Below are 20,869 nucleotides of genomic sequence, written 5' to 3'. Positions count from 1 at the left end.
GCATAGAGATAGCATCAAATCTGCGCTATCACACTTTACTGAATAAGCCCATATATCTATACTTGTGTTTGGCCTAATGACGCAAGCCCCATGAGGTTTCTTATCAGGGGGGCATCTTACCAGCTTCACAGAGGTTTGTGCTGTAGCAGGGGCGCGCAAAGATTTTAACCAGTGCCCCCCCTGCCTGCTTGCCTCCCGGCTCGCGCCTCCCTCCTCCTTGGCTCAAGCGTCAAATGACATTGCAGGGTCATGTGACGTCACGTGACCCCACGGTGTCATTTGATGCCGGTTACCCTGGCGAGGCGTCGCCGAAGGTCAAGGAAGAGAAGTTGAAGAGGCCTTGTGAGGTCCCCCCGGCATTTAATTTAAATGCTTTGGGGGAGAGTGCGGGATCTCTGTAGCTGCTGCGTCGCCCCGGGAAATTCTCCTGCTCCCCCTGGGGGGCGCAACCCCCCACTTTGCGCAACCCTGTGCTATAGGATGATCTCCCTGCTATATCAAGATTTTATTTTGCCAGAGCTTTCAAGTAATTGATGAGGGAACTGAATTCTTTTTCAGCAGCTTCAGCTCTGAGGATGAGGTGAGAAGCACCTCTAACTTGCTTGTCCTAAAACCTTGTTATAAAGGTGATCCCCCTGGCTAGCCTACAGTAGCGCCAAAGCTAGTGCTCATTTGTAGTACCAACTATAAAGTTAAAAGGAGCTCTAAGCAAATACTAATTGTAAGGGTGTGTTAGGAACCTCATATGTGTGCTCGGTGAGAGTGTGGCAGGTTCCGCGGCGGCACGTTAGTACAGGGCGCCGCCATGTTGTTGCGCAACCTTGCAGAGGGCACTGAGAGAGTGGAAAGCTTGCGCATGCGCAATGGAAGCGCGCGAACGACGGGCCTGTAAGGGAAAGGCTCAGTTGAGGAACTACAACTCCCATGAGCTCTAGAGTGGTCACCTGACGTCAGGAGCCAATCAGAAGGCTAGGATTACGGGAGAAGTAAAGGGAAGCGTGGGGGAGAGACCATGCGATGCAGAGGGGATCCGGAAGGTAAAGGAGGAGGGTGTGTGAGTGCAGGGGGTCCGTGACCCGCCTGCATAGGATAGCTTTACCCCGCAGGCCCTTAGGAGTATCTCCTGAGTCACAGTAGGCTGCTGTGCTGCAGGGACGCCCAATAGTGAAAGTGAACTATCACCTTACTGAGTACCAGTTAGGGACAAAGCACAGAGTTGCGGCGGTTGCAGTCATCTGGGACCAGACGGCTGGACACCGTGATATCTGGAGGCCACGTGTCGGATGCGTCTGACCCTTTTCGAAGTTGTTACCGGTCACTACCGTGACCGGAAGGTATTTACATCAAGTGCGCCAACACCGCTCAACAGGTGCTGATCCCGCCTTAGGCGTAACTCTTTGGGGACACTAGTGAAGTAACCAAAGGCCTAAGTACACAAAGTCATCGTTCTATTATTATTACATGGACACGGTGTGTGGGGCACGCGGTGACGGGACAGAGACATACTCATATGAGCGTGGCGGAGCCACTACAGTTATAAAAGACATTAGTAGTTAGCTGTGCTAAGTATCTACTATATATTTCTGAAAGCACTGTATGTCTGCGTCCCTAGCGGCAATCTCATTGGTCCCTTGGCCCGCCCGCCCCCGCACACCTCTCATTGGCTTGAGGCGGAGTGACGGGCCAAAGGACACACAGGGACACACACACACACACACACACACACACACACACACACACCTCTCTCTCTGTCCACTCCCCCCCCATCACACTCACCTCCCTCCCGCTCAACTCCCTCCACCTCCCGCTCCACTCACCTCCCTCTCCACTCACCTCCCTCCCGCTCAACTCCCTCCCCGGCGCGGGGACAGGCAGTGGGCAGAGCAGCCTGCCGCTGCCTCCACTCACCTCCCGCTCACCTCCCGCTCCCTCCACTCACCTCCCTGGCGCGGGGACAGGCAGTGGGCAGGGCAGCCTGCCGCTCCCTCCACTCACCTCCCCTCACCTCCCGCTCACCTCCCTGGCGCGGGGACAGGCATTGGCCAGGGCAGCCTACCGCTGCCACGCGGCACCTAAGGACCCCTTCCTCCCTCGCGGACTAACTAACATGGCGGCGGCCAGAAGGAGAGGTGAGTGTGTGTGTGTGTGTGAGTGAGTGTGTGTGTTTGTGTGTGTGTGTGTGTCACAGCGTGACAGTGTGTGTGTGGGACACTGTGTGTGTGTCTGTGTGCGTGTGTGTGTTACACTGTGTCTCAGACACTGTAGAGTGGGGACCGGAGCTACACATGGGGGGGGGTCTGGAGCGGAGAAAGATACAGGGGGAGTGGAGAGGAGGGACCCGTCAATTTAAAGCAAACCAACCCCCCTCCTGTCCACTGCCCCCCCCTCCTGTCCACTGCCCCCCCTTCCTGTCCATTGCCCCCCCCCTCCTGTCCACTGCCCCCCCTCCTGTCCACTGCCCCCCCCCTCCTGTCCACTGTCACCCCCCCTCCTGTCCACTGTCACCCCCCCTCCTGTCCACTGTCTCCCCCCCTCCTGTCCACTCTCCCCCCCTCCTGTCCACTCTCCCCCCCTCCTGTCCACTCTCTCCCCCCTCCTGTCCACTCTCCCCCCCCCTCCTGTCCACTCTCCCCCCTCCCATCCCCTCCTGTCCACTGTCCTTTCACCTGTCCCCCCCCTGTCCACTCTCCCCCGTCCTGTCCACTCTCCCCCCCCCATCCCCTCCTGTCCACTGTCCTTTCCACTGTCCCCCCCCTCCCCCCAGCCACTGCCCTCCCCCTCCCCCCGGCCACTGTCCCCCCCCCTCCTGTCCACTGTCCCCCCCCCTCCTGTCCACTGTCCCCCCCTCCTTTTCCCCCGTCCCCCTCCCCTCCTTTTCCTCCCCTCTCCCCCCCCCTTTTCCCCCCCTCCCCCCCCTTTTCCTAGCGCTAAATGTAACTCACGACCAACGCCGGCTCTCCCCCCCCGCTCCCCTTTCTCCCCCCCCGCTCCCCTTTCTCCCCCCCGCTCCCCTTTCTCCCCCCCGCTCCCCTTTCTCCCCCGCTCCCCTTTCTCCCCCCCCCGCTCCCCTTTCTCCCCCCCCTTTCTCCCCTTTCTCCCCCCCCTTTCTCCCCTTTCTCCCCCCCCGCTCCCCTTTCTCCCCCCCCCGCTCCCCTTTCTCCCCCCCCCGCTCCCCTTTCTCCCCCCCGCTCCCCTTTCTCCCCCCCCGCTCCCCTTTCTCCCCCCCCGCTCCCCTTTCTCCCCCCCCGCTTCCCTTTCTCCCCCCCGCTCCCCTTTCTCCCCCCCGCTCCCCTTTCTCCCCTTTCTCCCCCCCGCTCCCCTTTCTCCCCCCCCGCTCCCCTTTCTCCCCCCCCCTGCTCCCCTTTCTCCCCCCCTGCTCCCCTTTCTCCCCCCCGCTCCCCTTCCTCCCCCCCCGCTCCCCTTTCTCCCCCCCGCTCCCCTTCCTCCCCCCCGCTCCCCTTTCTCCCCCCCCGCTCCCCTTTCTCCCCCCCCCGCTCCCCTTTCTCCCCCCCCGCTCCCTTTTCTCCCCCCCGCTCCCCTTTCTCCTCCCCCCGCTCCCCTTTCTCCCCCCCGCTCCCCTTTCTCCCCCCCCCGCTCCCCTTTCTCCCCCCCCCCTCCCCTTTCTCCCCCCCCTCCCCTTTCTCCCCCCCCCCGCTCCCCTTTCTCCCCCCCGCTCCCCTTTCTCCCCCCCCGCTCCCCTTTCTCCCCCCCCGCTCCCCTTTCTCTACCCCCGCGCCCCTTTCTCCCCCCCCGCTCCCCTTTCTCCCCCCCGCTCCCCTTTCTCCCCCCCCGCTCCCCTTTCTCCCCCCCGCTCCCCTTTCTCCCCCCCCGCTCCCCTTTCTCCCCCCCCCCGCTCCCCTTTCTCCCCCCCCCGCTCCCCTTTCTCCCCCCCCCGCTCCCCTTTCTCCCCCCCGCTTCCCTTTCTCCCCCCCGCTCCCCTTTCTCCCCCCCCCCGCTCCCCTTTCTCCCCCCCCGCTCCCCTTTCTCCCCCCCCCGCTCCCCTTTCTCCCACCCCCTCCCCTTTCTCCCCCCCGCTCCCCTTTCTCCCCCCCGCTCCCCTTTCTCCCCCCCCGCTCCCCTTTCTCTCCCCCGCTCCCCTTTCTCCCCCCCGCTCCCCTTTCTCCCCCCCCCCCGCTCCCCTTTCTCCCCCCCCCGCTTCCCTTTCTCCCCCCCCGCTCCCCTTTCTCCCCCCCCGCTCCCCTTTCTCCCCCCCGCTCCCCTTTCTCCCCCCCCCGCTCCCCTTTCTCCCCCCCCCGCTCCCCTTTCTCCCCCCCCCGCTCCCCTTTCTCCCCCCCCCCGCTCCCCTTTCTCCCCCCCCGCTCCCCTTTCTCCCCCCCCCGCTCCCCTTTCTCCCCCCCCGCTCCCCTTTCTCCCCCCCCCACTCCCCTTTCTCCCCCCCCTCCCCTTTCTCCCCCCCCGCTCCCCTATCTCCGCCCCGCGCCCCTTTCTCCCCCCCCGCTCCCCTTTCTCCCCCCCGCTCCCCTTTCTCCCCCCTCGCTCCCCTTTCTCCCCCCTCGCTCCCCTTTCTCCCCCCCCCGCTCCCCTTTCTCCCCCCCCGCTCCCCTTTCTCCCCCCCCGCTCCCCTTTCTCCCCCCCCGCTCCCCTTTCTCCCCCCCGCTCCCCTTTCTCCCCCCCCCCTCCCCTTTCTCCCCCCCGCTCCCCTTTCTCCCCCCCCCCCGCTCCCCTTTCTCCCCCCCCCGCTCCCCTTTCTCCCCCCCCGCTCCCCTTTCTCCCCCCCCGCTCCCCTTTCTCCCCCCCCGCTCCCCTTTCTCCCCCCCGCTCCCCTTTCTCCCCCCCCCGCTCCCCTTTCTCCCCCCCCCGCTCCCCTTTCTCCCCCCCCGCTCCCCTTTCTCCCCCCCCCGCTCCCCTTTCTCCCCCCCGCTCCCCTTTCTCCCCCCCGCTCCCCTTTCTCCCCCCCCGCTCCCCTTTCTCCCCCCCCGCTCCCCTTTCTCCCCCCCGCTCCCCTTTCTCCCCCCCCCCCCGCTCCCCTTTCTCACCCCCCCGCTCCCCTTTCTCCCCCCCCGCTCCCCTTTCTCCCCCCCCGCTCCCCTTTCTCCCCCCCGCTCCCCTTTCTCCCCCCGCTCCCCTTTCTCCCCCCCGCTCCCCTTTCTCCCCCCCCGCTCCCCTTTCTCCCCCCCCGCTCCCCTTTCTCCCCCCCCGCTCCCCTTTCTCCCCCCCCGCTCCCCTTTCTCCCCCCCCGCTCTCCTTTCTCCCCCCCCCGCTCCCCTTTCTCCCCCCCCCCGCTCCCCTTTCTCCCCCCCCCCCGCTCCCCTTTCTCCCCCCCCGCTCCCCTTTCTCCCCCCCCCCGCTCCCCTTTCTCCCCCCCCGCTCCCCTTTCTCCCCCCCGCTCCCCTTTCTCCCCCCCCCGCTCCCCTTTCTCACCCCCCCGCTCCCCTTTCTCACCCCCCCGCTCCCCTTTCTCACCCCCCCGCTCCCCTTTCTCCCCCCCCGCTCCCCTTTCTCCCCCCGCTCCCCTTTCTCCCCCCCGCTCCCCTTTCTCCCCCCCGCTCCCCTTTCTCCCCCCCCCGCTCCCCTTTCTCCCCCCCCCGCTCCCCTTTCTCCCCCCCCGCTTCCCTTTCTCCCCCCCCGCTCCCCTTTCTCCCCCCCCCGCTCTCCTTTCTCCCCCCGCTCCCCTTCCCCCCCCCGCTCCCCTTCCCCCCCCGCTCCCCTTCCTCCCCCCCGCTCCCCTTCCTCCCCCCCCGCTCCCCTTTCTCCCCCCCTCCCCTTTCTCCCCCCCTCCCCTTTCTCCCCCCCCTCCCCTTTCTCCCCCCCCCTCCCCTTTCTCCCCCCCCTCCCCTTTCCCTCCCCCCTCCCCTTTCCCTCCCCTTTCCCTCCTCCCCTTTCCCTCCCCTTTCCCTCCCCCCCTCCTCCCCTTTCCCTCCCCCCTCCCACCCCCTTCCCCCCTCCCACCCCTCTCAGCTAGTAGGTAATAAGCGTTATAGTATAAGAGTTATTGTGTTATATGTTATGTGTTGATGCAAATTATAGAGTGCTAAGGTTATAGTGCATTACAGTAAAACTGGTTGCAAGCATGTGTTGTTATGTTTCTTGCCCAGGGGAATCTTACACGATGGGGATTCTGGGTTAGTGGAGGCGCTGCGCTAATTAAGGTTACCCCAGGCTCCCAGCTAGCAGAGGCTCAGATCTCCTGGAGCCACAGGTGTGTGCAGTACCCGTATTCTCTTTAGAGTGTCAGAAAAAGGGCTACATAATGTATTTCCAAGGATTTGAGCGCAACAGAGTTGGTGAACTTTCCATGGTAGATTTACAGGCCTTCTCGAGATTAATGACGCTTGAGCTGGGCAGGGTCGCCGACAGGGGGGGAGAGCTGAGACAAGTGTCCCTGGCCTGATGGCTTCGGGGGGCCCGGCCGGCCGTTACTGCAAGTTCGACCCGACCTCTGGCTGATCCTCTTGCCTAAGGGCCCAGCTCTCCCTCAGCTGCGGGCCTCCCACACTCTGTCCCACGCTGAGCTTAAGATCTGGCATGCAACGGGCTTCTCTGACATTGTTGCGTGCTGGAAGAATGCTTGGCCCAGTTTCCGGCGTGCGTCGGCATGAGAGGGAGGCCCGGTGCGCACCAGTGTCCAGAAGCTCAGCGTGGGACAGAGTGAGGGAGGTCCGCAGCTGTGGGAGAGCAGGGACCCGGCGGCGAGAGGACAGGCAGCCGGGCGCCCCCGCAGTCAACGGGCCCAGCCTGAGACCGTCCGCCAGGTAATCTGTTTTTTTATATGTATTTGGGTGGTGTATTTTTTATATGTATTGGGGAGGGGGTGTATTTGAAATACCGCCAACCGGGTGTGGACAGGAAGGGGGGGGGGGCTGATGTAACTCTAGTCCTGGGCCCCAGGAAATCTGTCTGTGGCCCTAGAGCTGGGTGTCGCATCCTTATCTGGTGTTTGCAGCTATTGACCTAATTCAATACTCTGCATCAGCACTTAATGAATCCCGGCATTTGCATCAAGGAAAAAGTGGTGCAATTTTGGGTCAACAAGAACTGCACCATATGTACTGTATCAAACAACTAAAAGGGAGTGGGATAGCTGCTTTAATTAACTTGTCTTCCTCGTTATAACTTCCTCATTATAAAATCAAGGTGGAGTCCTCCCTGTTCACATGTGACTAAATTGTTCCAGAGATTAGATTAAGCACCCGGGCAATGACTCCGTACTATTTCTACAGGATTATTGTACTGCAGGAGCGGTCTCATTATTTTGTGCCTTAATATCAATCAATAAACCGTAAGGGAACTTGTGTCAAATCCTTTAAAATGCAACTAGACACACATTGAACTTTTTTTTTTAAATGTTGCCCTGCGGCACAGACAAATGGTGAAATCTTATTAACAAAGTTTATTACATTCAACATAGCTCTGTCTAAACACGTCTGTGTGTGTGTGTCACCTAAAATCAATTTTAGGTAATCCTACTGTCGGCTTGATGGGAATACCCACCAGTTTGCATTTGATGCAATGTTTATGTTACTATGTTGCTATGTAACTGCCTAGATGTTTGGCTTCTGTGCTTTGAATGAACTGTAAGGAGCCATCTTTTGCTCAGCTGTGCTGGAAGGTGTTTCATGTAGTAGCACTGCTTAGTAAATATGGCCCCAAGTGTCCCTGCTCACCTCACTGTCTAGGACCCTCTTCTTCAGAGCCTGGCATTTCAGGAATTGAAATTGACAAAGATATTACAAAGAAAGCAGGGGCCGCCGAATAAAACGTTACAAAAGACTCAACAAGTAAAGAATAGGGCTGGATTTAAAGCTGCAGTTCAAGTTGCCGTTTAAAAAAAAAAAAATCCCATTCAATATGTGCATCAATACAATCTGCACACTGACACGTGATTAGCTAAGCTGCAGATCGATCCGTTCTCTCTAATCGATCGATCGCTTGCTATTTAATTCAGTTCTTGCACAGCATTTTGAGCAATTTGATTCCTGGAATATGATTGACAGGGCAGTTACTAGATACAATTGGTGCACTGCTAGAGAGAGGGCGGGGCTCAAGAGCCAGAGCCTATCAGAAGGGGAAGGGGCTGTCACTTTGGAAATGCTTCCTACATTAGAAACATTAAAAATGTCTTTAAAACATTAGGGGGGTTTTAAAATGGTACAAGTATTTTCTCATAGTACAGAACTGATTTATTTTAAAAAAAACGTAACATATTGATTGAACTGCTGCTTTAATGTACCTATTTGCTGCTGGCTATCGCCATTCCAAATGTTAGGACATAAATGTTTAAAAATCTGCTATTGATATAAATTGTCCAACGTGTTACAAAACAAAATTAATGAAGCACAGTGATTACAGCAATTTAGGCCCAGTCCCACAAAATGACACCAATTAATTCAAATAGGGTAAAGGCTTAGCACCTTTCTGTGGATCTGGGCATTAGTGAACATTTTAAGTAATGAGCATATTGGAAACCACTTGCATTATTCTAAAAAAAAATTCTCTCTCTCTCTCATCTAAAAATATAATTGTGCTGATACATCAGGTTTCAGGCACACTTCTTCCAAGCTTATATTAAACGTGTTAAACAAATCACTTTCAGCCAATGCATTACTCTCTAATACAGTTATGTTTTGTGGACCCATTTCTACTCCAGATGTGTGTGCGTAAATGTAATTTGTGTGTGTGTGCACGCATGTGTGTTATGTGTGTATATAGCATAGAAGAGAGAGGTGGTTGTCCATCATAACACAGGTACTGCTCCCGTGTGCAGAGTTGAAGGTTGTGTAGAAGAAGAAGAGGCCAGTCATGCATAGGACTTAAAGACCGGTATGTAGCTTTTTTTGGACAATCAATGTTTCGGTCTGCACCAGGACCTCTTTCAGAAGACAACTGGCAAGTGAAACAACTCTTTGATCCCTTGCCATACACCGTTAAAAAGCGTATGACCAGCTGCTGTGAACAACTAGGCGGTAACCCGAAATACGTATACAAATGGAAGTACTGTATGTGAGATGAGAAACAATACAATTCAAATGGAATGTTCTAATTGATATACAAAAAAGTGTTGTAACAAATGAAAACTGCAATAGGTTTTAAGAGGTAGGACAGGACTCAATAGAAAATATTGCAGTCGGGTGGTATGGGGGTGCTAATGGTGCTGGGGTTATAAAGCGGTGACTGAAAATTCTAAAATAGGAACACTGTCAAGCATTAAAGCAGTGTGCCCTGATTGCATGCACTAGGTACATACCAAGGTTATAGAAGAAAAGGTGATTGGAAATTAGGTGTATTATCTGGATTTATCGGAGACAGGACGTACAAACACAAGACATACGGTAAGAGCAGTGGCGGATTTGAAAATCCGCCGCTCCTAGACACTTACATGTGTCCTTCTGCTTCCTTGCTGCCGCCCTCTATCTCCTTTGGAACCCCAGCATCAAATGACGCAACGGACATCCCAAAGTGACGTCACACTGCGTCGCATTGCCATGGTAACGTGACATTATGTAATTTGCCATAGCAACGAAACGCCGTGTGATGTCACGTTGGGATGTCCGCGGCATCATTTGACGCTGGGGTTCCAAAGGAGATGGAGCGGGTGGCAGCAAGGAGGCGGCCGACACATGTAAGTGCATTCCCATTAGGCCCGAGAGCGTGGCAAATGCATATGGGGGCAGAAATTTTTGTTGCCCCAAACTTTTGCAGCCTTAGGCCCGGGCCTAATGGGAAATCTGTCTCTGGGTACGAGTTTGAAAACCAAAGATGCAGAGATGAAAAGGGGTGGTTGGGGAACCAGGGGGAAACTGCCCGGGGTGGCTGGGGTGGGGAATGATATCAACAACAACTGGAGCGAAGGTTCTTAATATCAAGATATGGGTATAGAAATCATCGGAATGTAAATGTAATGTGCAGAGATACAGGAGTGGGTTACAATGGGCTTATTTACTGGAATTGTATTGTATGTCTTTATTTATATAGCGCTATTAATGTACATAGCGCTTCACAGTAGTAATACATTTGGTAATCAAATAAATAATACAGTAGATAATATAAATAACAGATCATGGGAATAAGTGCTTCAGACATAAAAGTAACATAAAGGAAGAGGAGTCCCTGCCCCGAGGAGCTTACAGTCTAATTGGTAGGTAGGGAGAACGTACAGAGACAGTAGGAGGGAGTTCTGGTAAGTGCGTCTGCAGGGGGCCAAGCTTATGTATCATGTGTTCAGAATATTCACAGTGCTATTCAGATGCTTCTTTAAGCAAGTGTGTCTTAAGGTGGGTCTTAATGGTGGATAGAGAGGGTGCTAGTCGGGTACTGAGGGGAAGGGCATTCCAGAGGTGTGGGGCAGTCAGTGAAAAAGGTTTAAGGCAGGAGAGGGCTTTAGATACGAAGAAAGAAGACATCCTTGAGCAGAACGCAAGTGTATGGGTGGTGCATAACGAGAAATTAGGGCTGAGATGTAAGGAGGGGCAGAAGAGTGTAAAGCTTTAAAAGTGAGGAGAAGAATGGAGTGTGAGATGCGGGAATAGGGAATGTAGCCCATATTGACTGACTACAAATATATAACTTCAATGCAGGATTTGCATGCGGTGAACACTCATAGAAATAGGTGGGTGATATCCGAATGGAGATTCATAGCAATTGGATAAGGGCAATGTCGGTGGTAACTGGAATGGGGTGTGTGGATCGACAGTGGCTATGGCCCCTGGGGAGTATGGTTGCGTTGCCCAGGGTTTCCGTCATGGGGTACGGTGTCTAAAGTGACTGAAATAGGGTCCGTGGACTTAAGATTATAGGATTCAGGTACAGAGATCAAGTCATGGATAAGGATTCATTGAAAATGATCAAACATACAGAGGTGGAGTGAGGGAAAAGTGTTGTTAGAATCCTAAAGCTATTTTGAGCTCATTGGCTACTGCGGACCCACACGATGTGGGAATAAACAAACAGTAACTGAAAAATTACACTGCAGACGTCAGAAGAATGATTGCTAATTCGAGCACTTTACATAGGCATCGTAAAAATAATAGTGGAAAATAACCAAAGAAAACAGCTAAAAATTGTAAAAATTAAAAAGTAAAATAAAGAATCAACATTATTAAAAAAGAGTGTCCAATCTTTTCACATTATGGGAATCCAGCAGCCTCTCTAGCTAAACTGACACAAAGTTGCATCAGAATAGATTCAAATCTTCTATTGAAACCCAAATGACAGACATCATGAGGTGTCAAGAATGTTGTGTTTGTTCACATAACTGGAACCCAGGTTGTCACTAAATTGAATAATTGTAGTGGTCTTCCGTGAGCAAAGGTGCAGACCACAAAGTGTTAAGACATCCACAATCTGTAACACACTACTAAGGACTAGGAGAGGTAACCAGCCTATCCACATTCCTGGAATTCCGCTACCTTTCCAAAAGCTTCCATATGTTCACAATGTGTCAATGTTAATACAGATATGTGTAACTGATAGAAGGAACTTAGGGGTCACCCAAACAACGTAAAAGTTAGAGGTGTTATACTTCCAGTAGTAACATATAAAGGAAAAAATGAGCAACATGACAAAGAAAAGATAAGAAGATTGTTTGTCGGTTGTATCCAAGGTAGTCTGTCAGTTCCCGTTTCTGGAACGCATGTCCACCTCTAAAGCTTTGTACAAAATTACCAATGTTCAGTTGAAAACACAGGTAGAGATGTAATAAGGTGTTAAGATTATTATTATCGTTTATTTGCTAAGCGCCAACATACTCCGCACTGCGGTACAATGTGGATACAGACATTTGAAAATTATGTAAACAAAGTTACATAAATATAAGGATAAACGTGCACAAACATATACAGAGAGGTAATGCTGGTCCTTACTGGTGAGAGTTTAGGCTCGAGAGGGAATGAGGTACAATTTTGAAACAAAAATGTAAAGTGGCTGCTCATTGTGGGATGGAGTATATCTCAGGATGGAGTATGTCCAGCCGTACAGCTGATCCCATTATGTATGAGGGTGGGGATGTGAGGTAGTGTTACATAAGGTGGAGATTGGTCCAGCCACACAGCTGGTCCCCATTGGAGATGGGGGGAGAGCGAGTTGGATGTTAGGGATATGCCAGAGGCTTCCTTGAAAAGGTGAGTATTCAGTGAGTTTTTAACGATTGTCCTCTTAGTTCACATAACTGGAAAGCAGGCAGTCACCAAGATGACCAATGGTGGTGGTCCTCTATGAACCAATGTAACAGAACCGATTACGTAAAGGCATCCAAAATCTGTTAAACACTAATAAGGAATGGGTGAGGTATCATGTCCATTCAGCAAACTGTCACCTCCCATTGCAATGAAAATCTGACATCCCCTATATCTCTTTTCAGTTACACACACTTGCAACAATATGATCAAAAAAATATATATGGAAGCTTTTGGGGGGGTACCTACAACCCAGGAATGTGAATGGGCAGGATTTCTGAATGAATGATGATATCTCACTTAATAGCTCCCCTTGCTAAATAGCGTTCTCCAAGTCCATGAGTGCCAGCCTTCTTTATATGTGTGTGTATGTGTGTATGTGATCGCACACCTGTATAAAGGTAATCCAGAACATTTCCCACATGCCATAACCACAATATGATGGGCAGGGGATTGCAATTCCTTTAAATGTCATGTTAAATTGTATTTTCTTTCTTTATTTTTTTTTATATAAATGCTTTTGCATTTAGTTTGTTTTAAAAGGAGGTGATCCTCCCTGCTGCATAAAATGAGAGTGTAACCCCCAAAAAATCAATAGAGGGTCATTGTCTGGTTTGATTTTGGGGGTTACCTAAGCAAAATCATATTTCCAATTATCACAAGGAATATCCCCCCTTCTTAATGTACTACGCGTGCTATGTGCTGTAGGTGGAGCTTACTCCATCATCCCTCTTTATGTTATCAGAAGTTTGTAATTATAACTGTAACCCAACAGATTAAGAGGGAGGAGTTCCCATACTTTATCTGGGGGCTGTATCTGTTTCTTACATTTTTTGTAAGCAAACACACACAAATAAAACTACTGAATTTATATTTCTTTTGTTTTTGGGGATGTTGCATTGACGAGAGCTGATAATTTTGTTCCTATGAATATATGGGTACTGTTGATTGAGGGGCACAGTTTCTGTCAATCATGGGTACTTACATATTTGTGGGAGTATAATTGTTCTTCAGGTATCTTGTGAAAATTAACTCTAAGTCACTGGTGGTATATACATTGGAAGGTACCAGGCCCATCCGGTGCTGCCATGGGATCATGACATCACACAGAGTACATAAGTGGAGGGGACAGTTCAAGAAGGTAGGTTCCAGGAAGACAATAGGAGAGGAGCCTTGGAGAGGAAATATTGGTGTAACGGTGTTTCCTCCCCCCCCAATCACAGATAGGGGCCATTACAAGGTGTGTGTGTGGTGCATACCTGCTGGTAACAAGAGGGCTGAGTCGTTTGCGATGACTTTGGGACACAGGAACAGACTTCTGGGGTCCATACCCCAGATAATACTTAGCAGTGCAGCACCTCCATCTGCCGTAGGCTCCAGGAATGTATGGAGATGATCTCCCACGGTACAACTTGTACCTCTCCCCCCCAGTTAGATCACACACCAGGCCAGAGGTATATTGCAAACAGGAATGATTTATTACTACACACTTTGCAGTAACACAACAGCTACGCAGCACTCTTCTGCCGGATACAGTCTCCTTAGATCAATTCTCACTGGAGATGGTCCCTGGACCGTCACTACAGGCCAAGGGCATCCACAGCCGTCGTCACTTCCCCACCTCCATAGCGGAGGCAGAGGTATGATCACACTCACTCCTCCCCGCAGGGAAGAGCAAATGGGAAGGCCCCAATCTCAGGCTCCAAGTTGTGTGACCTGCCTTCCTCAGAGGGAAGGAACAACCTCCAAATTTAGGGCGGTCCTGCCCTTAAGTACAGCCAGAAGGCGGGAACCCCGTTGTCCCAGCTACAACAGGATGTACCACCATCTGCTGTCACTCAAGTGCAGTACCAAAGGTGAAGGGGAAAACCACATACCAACTACTGGCAAGCCTGTGAATACCAGGGTTTACTGCCAGCCCATTGGGTAGAATAGTAGCCAGGGGGTACCCCGCTACATTGGGATGTTCGTAATACAATAGTACAGACCAGGTCCCCTTCTACTTTATTATGTTTTAGTGAGGAGCAGTACCCTGGTTAGGATCCCAGAAGAAGCTTAAGGGAGTCCAATATAAGAAATTAAGTATGAAAACGGCATGCCACAGAGGGCCTAAGTAAAGAGGACTCTTGGGTGTCAGCGAATCAAAAACCCGCGGATCTGCATTAAGAGTCCTCTCCGGCTGCAGGGAAGCGGCAGTTCCCGCACCGACAAAAGGTATTGGGGTCACATGTATAGGACCCACTAAGATTCCCAATGAAACTAGCACTGCTGGGATAATACAGAGGGGTATCCCAAACAGAAAAGGATGGGGCTCCCGGTCTTAGAACAGTTATACAACTTTGGCCGCGGTTATAGTTACGGCGACGGCAATGCAACATCGCGTCAAAACAAGTGCTTATAGTAGGAGTGACGCGACGGAGTGACGGCTGAGTCGCAATCACTGGAAGTCAATAAAAATTGATTTTTCAGCGACCGCAGCCTGAAGTCAACGGCCACGTGAGCGGTTCAGTCAATGAGGGCGAACCGCTCACGGCCATGCCCCGCCACGCCCCCCGGTCGCCGTCTCTTATCTCTAACACTATAAGCAAAAATCGCTGCTACAACGGTGACGGATGACGTCACATCGTCGCGTCACCATCACCGTAGCAAGGACTATAAGCGCGGCCTAAGAGATATACTGCCCATGATTCTACGACCTTGTTACCTCATCGCCCAGCCGCCTGAATCCAGCACTCCGAGTCACGGTGGAATAGCTATATAAATAAAACACAGATGATAGCTCCCTAGAAGCCGGGCAGGAACGGTTAAATACAAATAAAATTGTGCGTCAAAATGACAACCCCCCCTCCCGCCCCCCCCCTCCCACCCCCTCCCGCCCCCCCCTCCCACCCCCTCCCGCCCCCATTCTGGTGTAGAAGAATAACAGAAAATTTAATTGTATCTGTTATAGGAAGGGACAATAAGCATAGTCACCTTTGTATGACAGTTTCAAGTGATCAATCCCAGGATTCCTCTAATTGTCTACAGTACATTGAGAAAATATAAGTTGTTCTCGAGTGTATTACTGTTTGGTTACTGTAAGTACATGAGAAAATAGTGGTGAATCAAAATCTGGCAGGTGGCAACTACCTCTGGCAGTGAAAAGATTCATCTTTCCCATTCGATGTGGCATTATTACAGGCTGCTTGATATACAGTACCCTCAATATGAATATTTTGGTCCATTCTTTATGCGGCTTAACACTACTGGTTAACACGAACAGCAGAGGGCACTATGCCATTTTAGGACATGTATTAAGCCGTACAGTATATGCAAATAAATTGATAGGTACAGTATGTCATACAGCTAAAAACAAACGCAGCACATATTTTTCTTTATACCAAAAATGCCACAGGGCCTATCATTTTTTGAACGGTCTTAGCTTCAAGCATAGAGATATTAAAAAAATCTTCTTTATTATTGTTAAAAAGCATAGGTCATTATATTCGAACAAACCAAATCTCCTTACAAATAACACATTTGGTCAGCAACCTGTTCTATATTAAATACTGTAGGGATACACATTCTATTATAATGTAAAGTCCTCTGTGTGCATTTATAACATTGCTACTTTTAAGTTACAATTTTCTCTGTCCCTGCTGTAACTGCATATGTTTCACTATTTATGCAATGTAACATATAGCAACCCGAAGTTAAGAAAACTTTTGGTGCTCTCTGTATTTTGTTGTTTCAGTTAAGAAGCTATATGTAAAAGTAAAATCTATGAGGCCATCTTGACACTTTGCAGCATTGTCAAGAAAACTAGCAAGTGATGTGTCCCAATATGAAAATAGGGCAGATCCTTTCTTGGCTCAGGTAGTCATATAATAATAATAATAATAATAATAATAATAATAATAATAATAATAATAATTGGTTATTCTTGTATTTAAGTCAGACAGCAAGCCATATGAGACAATACAAAAAGATGCCTACAGTATATGAGCAGTACAATAAAGCTACAGCTCAAAATTATACAGTATATGTTTGAACAAGAAGATGTAAGGGTTTTTTGTACTGCCCAATTCTGGTAGCTGTAATAATCTTGAAAAGGAGATTTTGACATGCAAGATCTTCATACCTGTAGATGTATATGCACATTCAAGAAACCCCACATCTCTCTAGGTACAATAGTCTTTGATATTCAGCAAAGTGCTGTCTTTGCAGGATACTTCACTGTCACATATATAAAATATGTAGCTGTTTTCATCTACATAAGTTCATAAATGAAGCACCCTCATATCATAAATGGTTCATATTCCAATGACCTCACAAAATGCCTGTCCTAAATCAAGCTAGAACAGGCCTATTTAGCATTAGCAGTCTTAACGTGTTGTAGCATGGTATGCACACTTCTTCTTCCCCTCCCACCATTACATTCCAAATCAGTGCAGCAACAAACACTGAAAGCATGGCAACATACCTTCTGCTGACATGATATTGATGATTAAATTATGCCTTGCAGTCTCAAACGTACGTCTGTTGTAGGCAGTAATCTATCAAGAAATAAAAAAAAATGTGGGAGTTACTCAAAAAACATAAGCTGCCACAATCCCCAAATCAAATGAGATAATGATGTACATTAGATTTATATATACAGTATAATAAGTCATCAAAATCATACAGCAAAATATGCCATCAGACCAGCTGCTTGGAATAACTGGAGGTTCTATCCTTTGTCAGCTGAGTGTTCCATTGTCTTACACTTGTGTCGTTGGGTCAAACCTCAGAAAATATGCAAATTCAAAAATAAATAAAATAAAAGCACCGATTGCCATTGAAAGAACAAATGTATCTTCATTGTTCCAAATGTCTACAAGTTCACCATTATTCTGAGGTCATTGGGGATTAGGAAGGTATACTCTGTATACATTTCCCACCTTTTGGTAATTGAGTGTTTTTTCCATAAGTTGCATACATGAATTGAACTTGGAGACCAAGGCCTTCCTCGAATTAGTTACTGTTCGGAGCTTAATCAATTAGGCAGTGTAAGGAAAATCTGGCAAGTGAGGGGATGAATGTTTCACTACATTACACTCCTATGCCTTCCCACAATGCTGCTTAAAGTTAAAAACAGAAAGGCCAATGCAAGGTCTTATGAAGATGTGCTAAATATCATGGGTTATGTTCAAGACAAGAGTTGGAAAGATTACATCTCATGTACTGTATGATACATAAGTCATATTGGCCCATATTTACTAAGCAGTGTTCTGCCATACGATACCTTCCAGTGCTGTTATTATTGAAGTATTTAAACTTTATACTTATTACTTTATATGTTTTGTCAATTGGATGTAGCATTGGGCACCCCTGTCTTTTGTTATATACATTTGCCACGCCCAGTAGCACTCTTTTTGACATAAATATATATTCATGATGTGGTGGGTGTGGAAGTTTGAGCTACCTAGGAATGTGTGTGTTTTAATATATATATATATATATATATATATATATATATATATATATATATATATATATATAAATATATATGTATATCCAGTAATGTGGCAACTAATTTAATGTACACGTTGATATTTGTACATATATTGATAAGTCACGCAATATTAAAAGAATGATAGCAACCATTATGAAGGTATTTCTGCAAGGAGGAGAGAGAATTGTAAATTGGTGAGAAGAGAGGAGGAAAAAAATAAAGTTAAAAACTATGTAGTATTTAATTGTGCATTGGTTATTTGGGGGAAAAGATGGTAATAGGTCAGTGATGAGCAATAGGTCAAATTAAATTAACAAACAAAAACGTGTTGGACTTTAAGAGTAAACCCCCTACAATTACAATACAGATGTTATTGGACAGCTACAAGACTTTTCTTAGGCCTCGGGCATGGTCAGCGCTTTAGCTGACCCGTGCTGAGGCGCGCTGCTGCTCGGCACTGAGCCCCTGCAGCCGCAATGAGAGCGGCTTTAGCAGGGGCTCGCGCACGCGTCCGCACGCTTGGGGAAGCGTGTGTCTCACCGAGTCTTCAGATTTTCCTGCTTGCCGGAGCGCAGGGCCGGTCACGTGAGCGGTTCGCCCAATGAGGGCGAACTAGCTCCGTGACGTCACTGGCCCGCCCCCAGACCCGCCCCCAACACGCCCACGGACGGTGCGCTGTGTAAGGCCAGGGAAAGCATCGCTTTCCCTGAGCCTCAGCGTGCCTCCGCACTCGGCAAACCACTATGTCCCAGGCCTTAAAGAAAGTTTGAAATATGTGACCTATGTTGGAAGGTTCAACTCATCATCTGGAAATGTAACACGCCTGTTTTAATCCTGCCATGAGATTCAACGTTTCAGTGAGGAATATTACAAAAAGGTTGGAAATTATTCTTAACTACTGTAGAACGGGGCGTTATATTTCAATTTGAGGGGTTTTAGACAGCTTATTATGCATTTAGCAAAACTAGCAGCACTAAGTTTTGCAGTAATACCAAACACTGATACTGCACCATGCGGGTAAACAATTGAATGAAATGGACCCTTGTAACAGGGAAAGTCATGTTGCACTGGACTATGTTATGCCTACCCCTGTACATACCTGTACTGCAGTGAGCTGGGGCTGCCTGAGAGCAGGGATCAGATGCACTCCAGCTCACTGATGAGAAAACTTTAAAATGCAGTTTCTGGCAGACACCGCTCTCCCTCTTACTCTGCCCACACACACACTGGGACTGCCAGAAGGATGTACTCTCCCTGCTAGAAGTGTTAGCTCTGCTGCCAAGGGCTCGGCCTGCACACCAGGTATTTTTCGTTGCACTGTTTATTTTACTTTTGCTGAAGGGAGCTACTTTAGTTGCTATAAAGAATAATGTGTTGTGCTGAATAAAAGCCAAGATGTCGGTTATTTTGTGCACCTGTGTCCTTCCTCTGATTCCTCACACAACAATCACCAATCATTAGCTTTGGTAACTGCACCAACAGTAGCCGGAGAGCAGAATAAAAAAACAAACCCTCACAGCAACTGGTCAACTAATTAATATACCTCCTCTTCTCTATGCACATATGTACACAATACAAAAAATGTATCTACAGTATGTCATAACATACCTTCCTGTGGGCCAGAAGCTGCCCTGTAAAATTGCATTGCTTAGTAAGTATGCACTACTGTATGTCCACACATCTTAAATTACCTTCATGCTTTAATGCGATCAGTTTCTTTCCGTGACTAATTGAAGAGGTTCCCTGTCAATCTCATTTAAGAAAGAGGAAATACTACTTTGCTTTCTATTAAAGCTGCAGACCAGGCAATATCCTATATGGGTGTTTTTCCTAATAAATCAATTCTATACTATGAGAAAATACTGGCAGATTTTTTTTTAAACAACTCTGAATTACATTTTTAATGTGTTATAATGTAACAAACCTTTTTTGTTTTTAAAAACATGTAGAAATGCCCACAGACTGCAGAATACTCCTCTGCAGTAATTTAGTGCATCAGAGCCGAATCTTCGCTGATCGATCACAGGCGAACGGATCGATCGGCAACTTAGCTAATTACCTATCATTGTGTGGATTGTATTGATGCCCATATTAAAGGGGAAAAAATAAAATAAACAAAACGGCAGCTTGGACTGCTGGTTTAAAATCTGTATACTGCAGATAAGAACATGCCAATCTGTTAATGGAAAGTATCATACAATGAGACATTACATCTTTCCCTCTGCACTGTGGACATTATATTATTTTCAATTAAATGTTTACCTATTTTAGAAACAAATATTGTTTTTCTGTGTGCCTCTGCTATTTGTTTTCTCATGTCCAAAATTGAGGACATTTTGAAGCAAAAGACTACAAATGACGAGGTGATAAAGGTATATTCATGGTACATACTGTACACGGCATAACTTTATGTTGGACAGTTTTCAAGATATTTCAGGTTAAAATTCAACATTTCCCTGAGCATAGGCATTGGTGTGCTTGTTACTGTAGTTTGACTCACACTAGACAACATTTTTGCCTCATTACTCCCAATCAGCTTACGATCTTGACATCATTCAGTACATACTTCTCTGTGTGTTGCTCAATGAAGCAACGTGAGCTCAATTTCCCTCATTACACACAATATACAGTAGGAAGATGATGTCTGACATGCTTGCCCCATTGTGTATGGTAGAGTGAGAGAATTATAATAAGCATTCCTGAAAGACATCGTTGAGAATTGGAAACTACAGCTTAATTCCTTCCTGTTTACCAATTACATCACAAACAACACATCACAATTATGGGTGGCTTTATAAAAATACATTCTATGTAATGATGATGCAAATGTTGTGTAGACTCTATTGTCTGTGAGTGTGGTGGGTCTGGATAATGGTTCACAGTAAGAGTGAACTAAGGATGAGTTGTTCCATTCCTTTGTTTCCATCTCAAAATGATTGTACAGTCTAGCAATTTAATATGAAAAATGAAGTGTAAAGTTCTATTTCTGTAGGAGTGGGAGGCAATTATAAATAACTGGCCATTTCCTCATATTGAGTCCTATGACTGTGAACCAAAACATTAACAAAGTTATTATTATTGACTATTTGGGCATAAATAATTCAAGCTCCTGAATTTTAATGAAAATCTCAGATGCTTCTACTCACCCAAATATGCATTGTACATTCTCTAAAAGGATTCTTTTTAATGAAGGAAAAAGAAACCTAATGCCTATGGCCTGCCCCTTTATAATAAATATATAACAAGGCTCCATATTTTTGCCTAT

At 48.7% G+C, this 20,869-nt stretch overlaps 1 protein-coding gene across 13 annotated transcripts in view; it reads right to left on the bottom strand.

Annotated features, from left to right (window-relative positions):
* The window catches only part of SGCE (sarcoglycan epsilon), a 92,317-nt gene that overhangs the window by 18,144 nt on the left and 53,304 nt on the right, over nt 1-20,869 (bottom strand). For all 13 annotated transcript variants that reach the window (XM_075587311.1, XM_075587319.1, XM_075587317.1 and 10 more), the window contains one exon: nt 16,594-16,666. In XM_075587311.1, the coding sequence (XP_075443426.1) occupies nt 16,594-16,666 (73 nt within the window). The remainder of the gene's footprint in view (nt 1-16,593; nt 16,667-20,869) is intronic.

Source organism: Ascaphus truei, chromosome 2 (assembly GCF_040206685.1).
Source record: "Ascaphus truei isolate aAscTru1 chromosome 2, aAscTru1.hap1, whole genome shotgun sequence".
Taxonomy (NCBI): Eukaryota; Metazoa; Chordata; class Amphibia; order Anura; family Ascaphidae; genus Ascaphus; species Ascaphus truei.
This window is presented reverse-complemented; position numbering and strand designations above follow the sequence as displayed.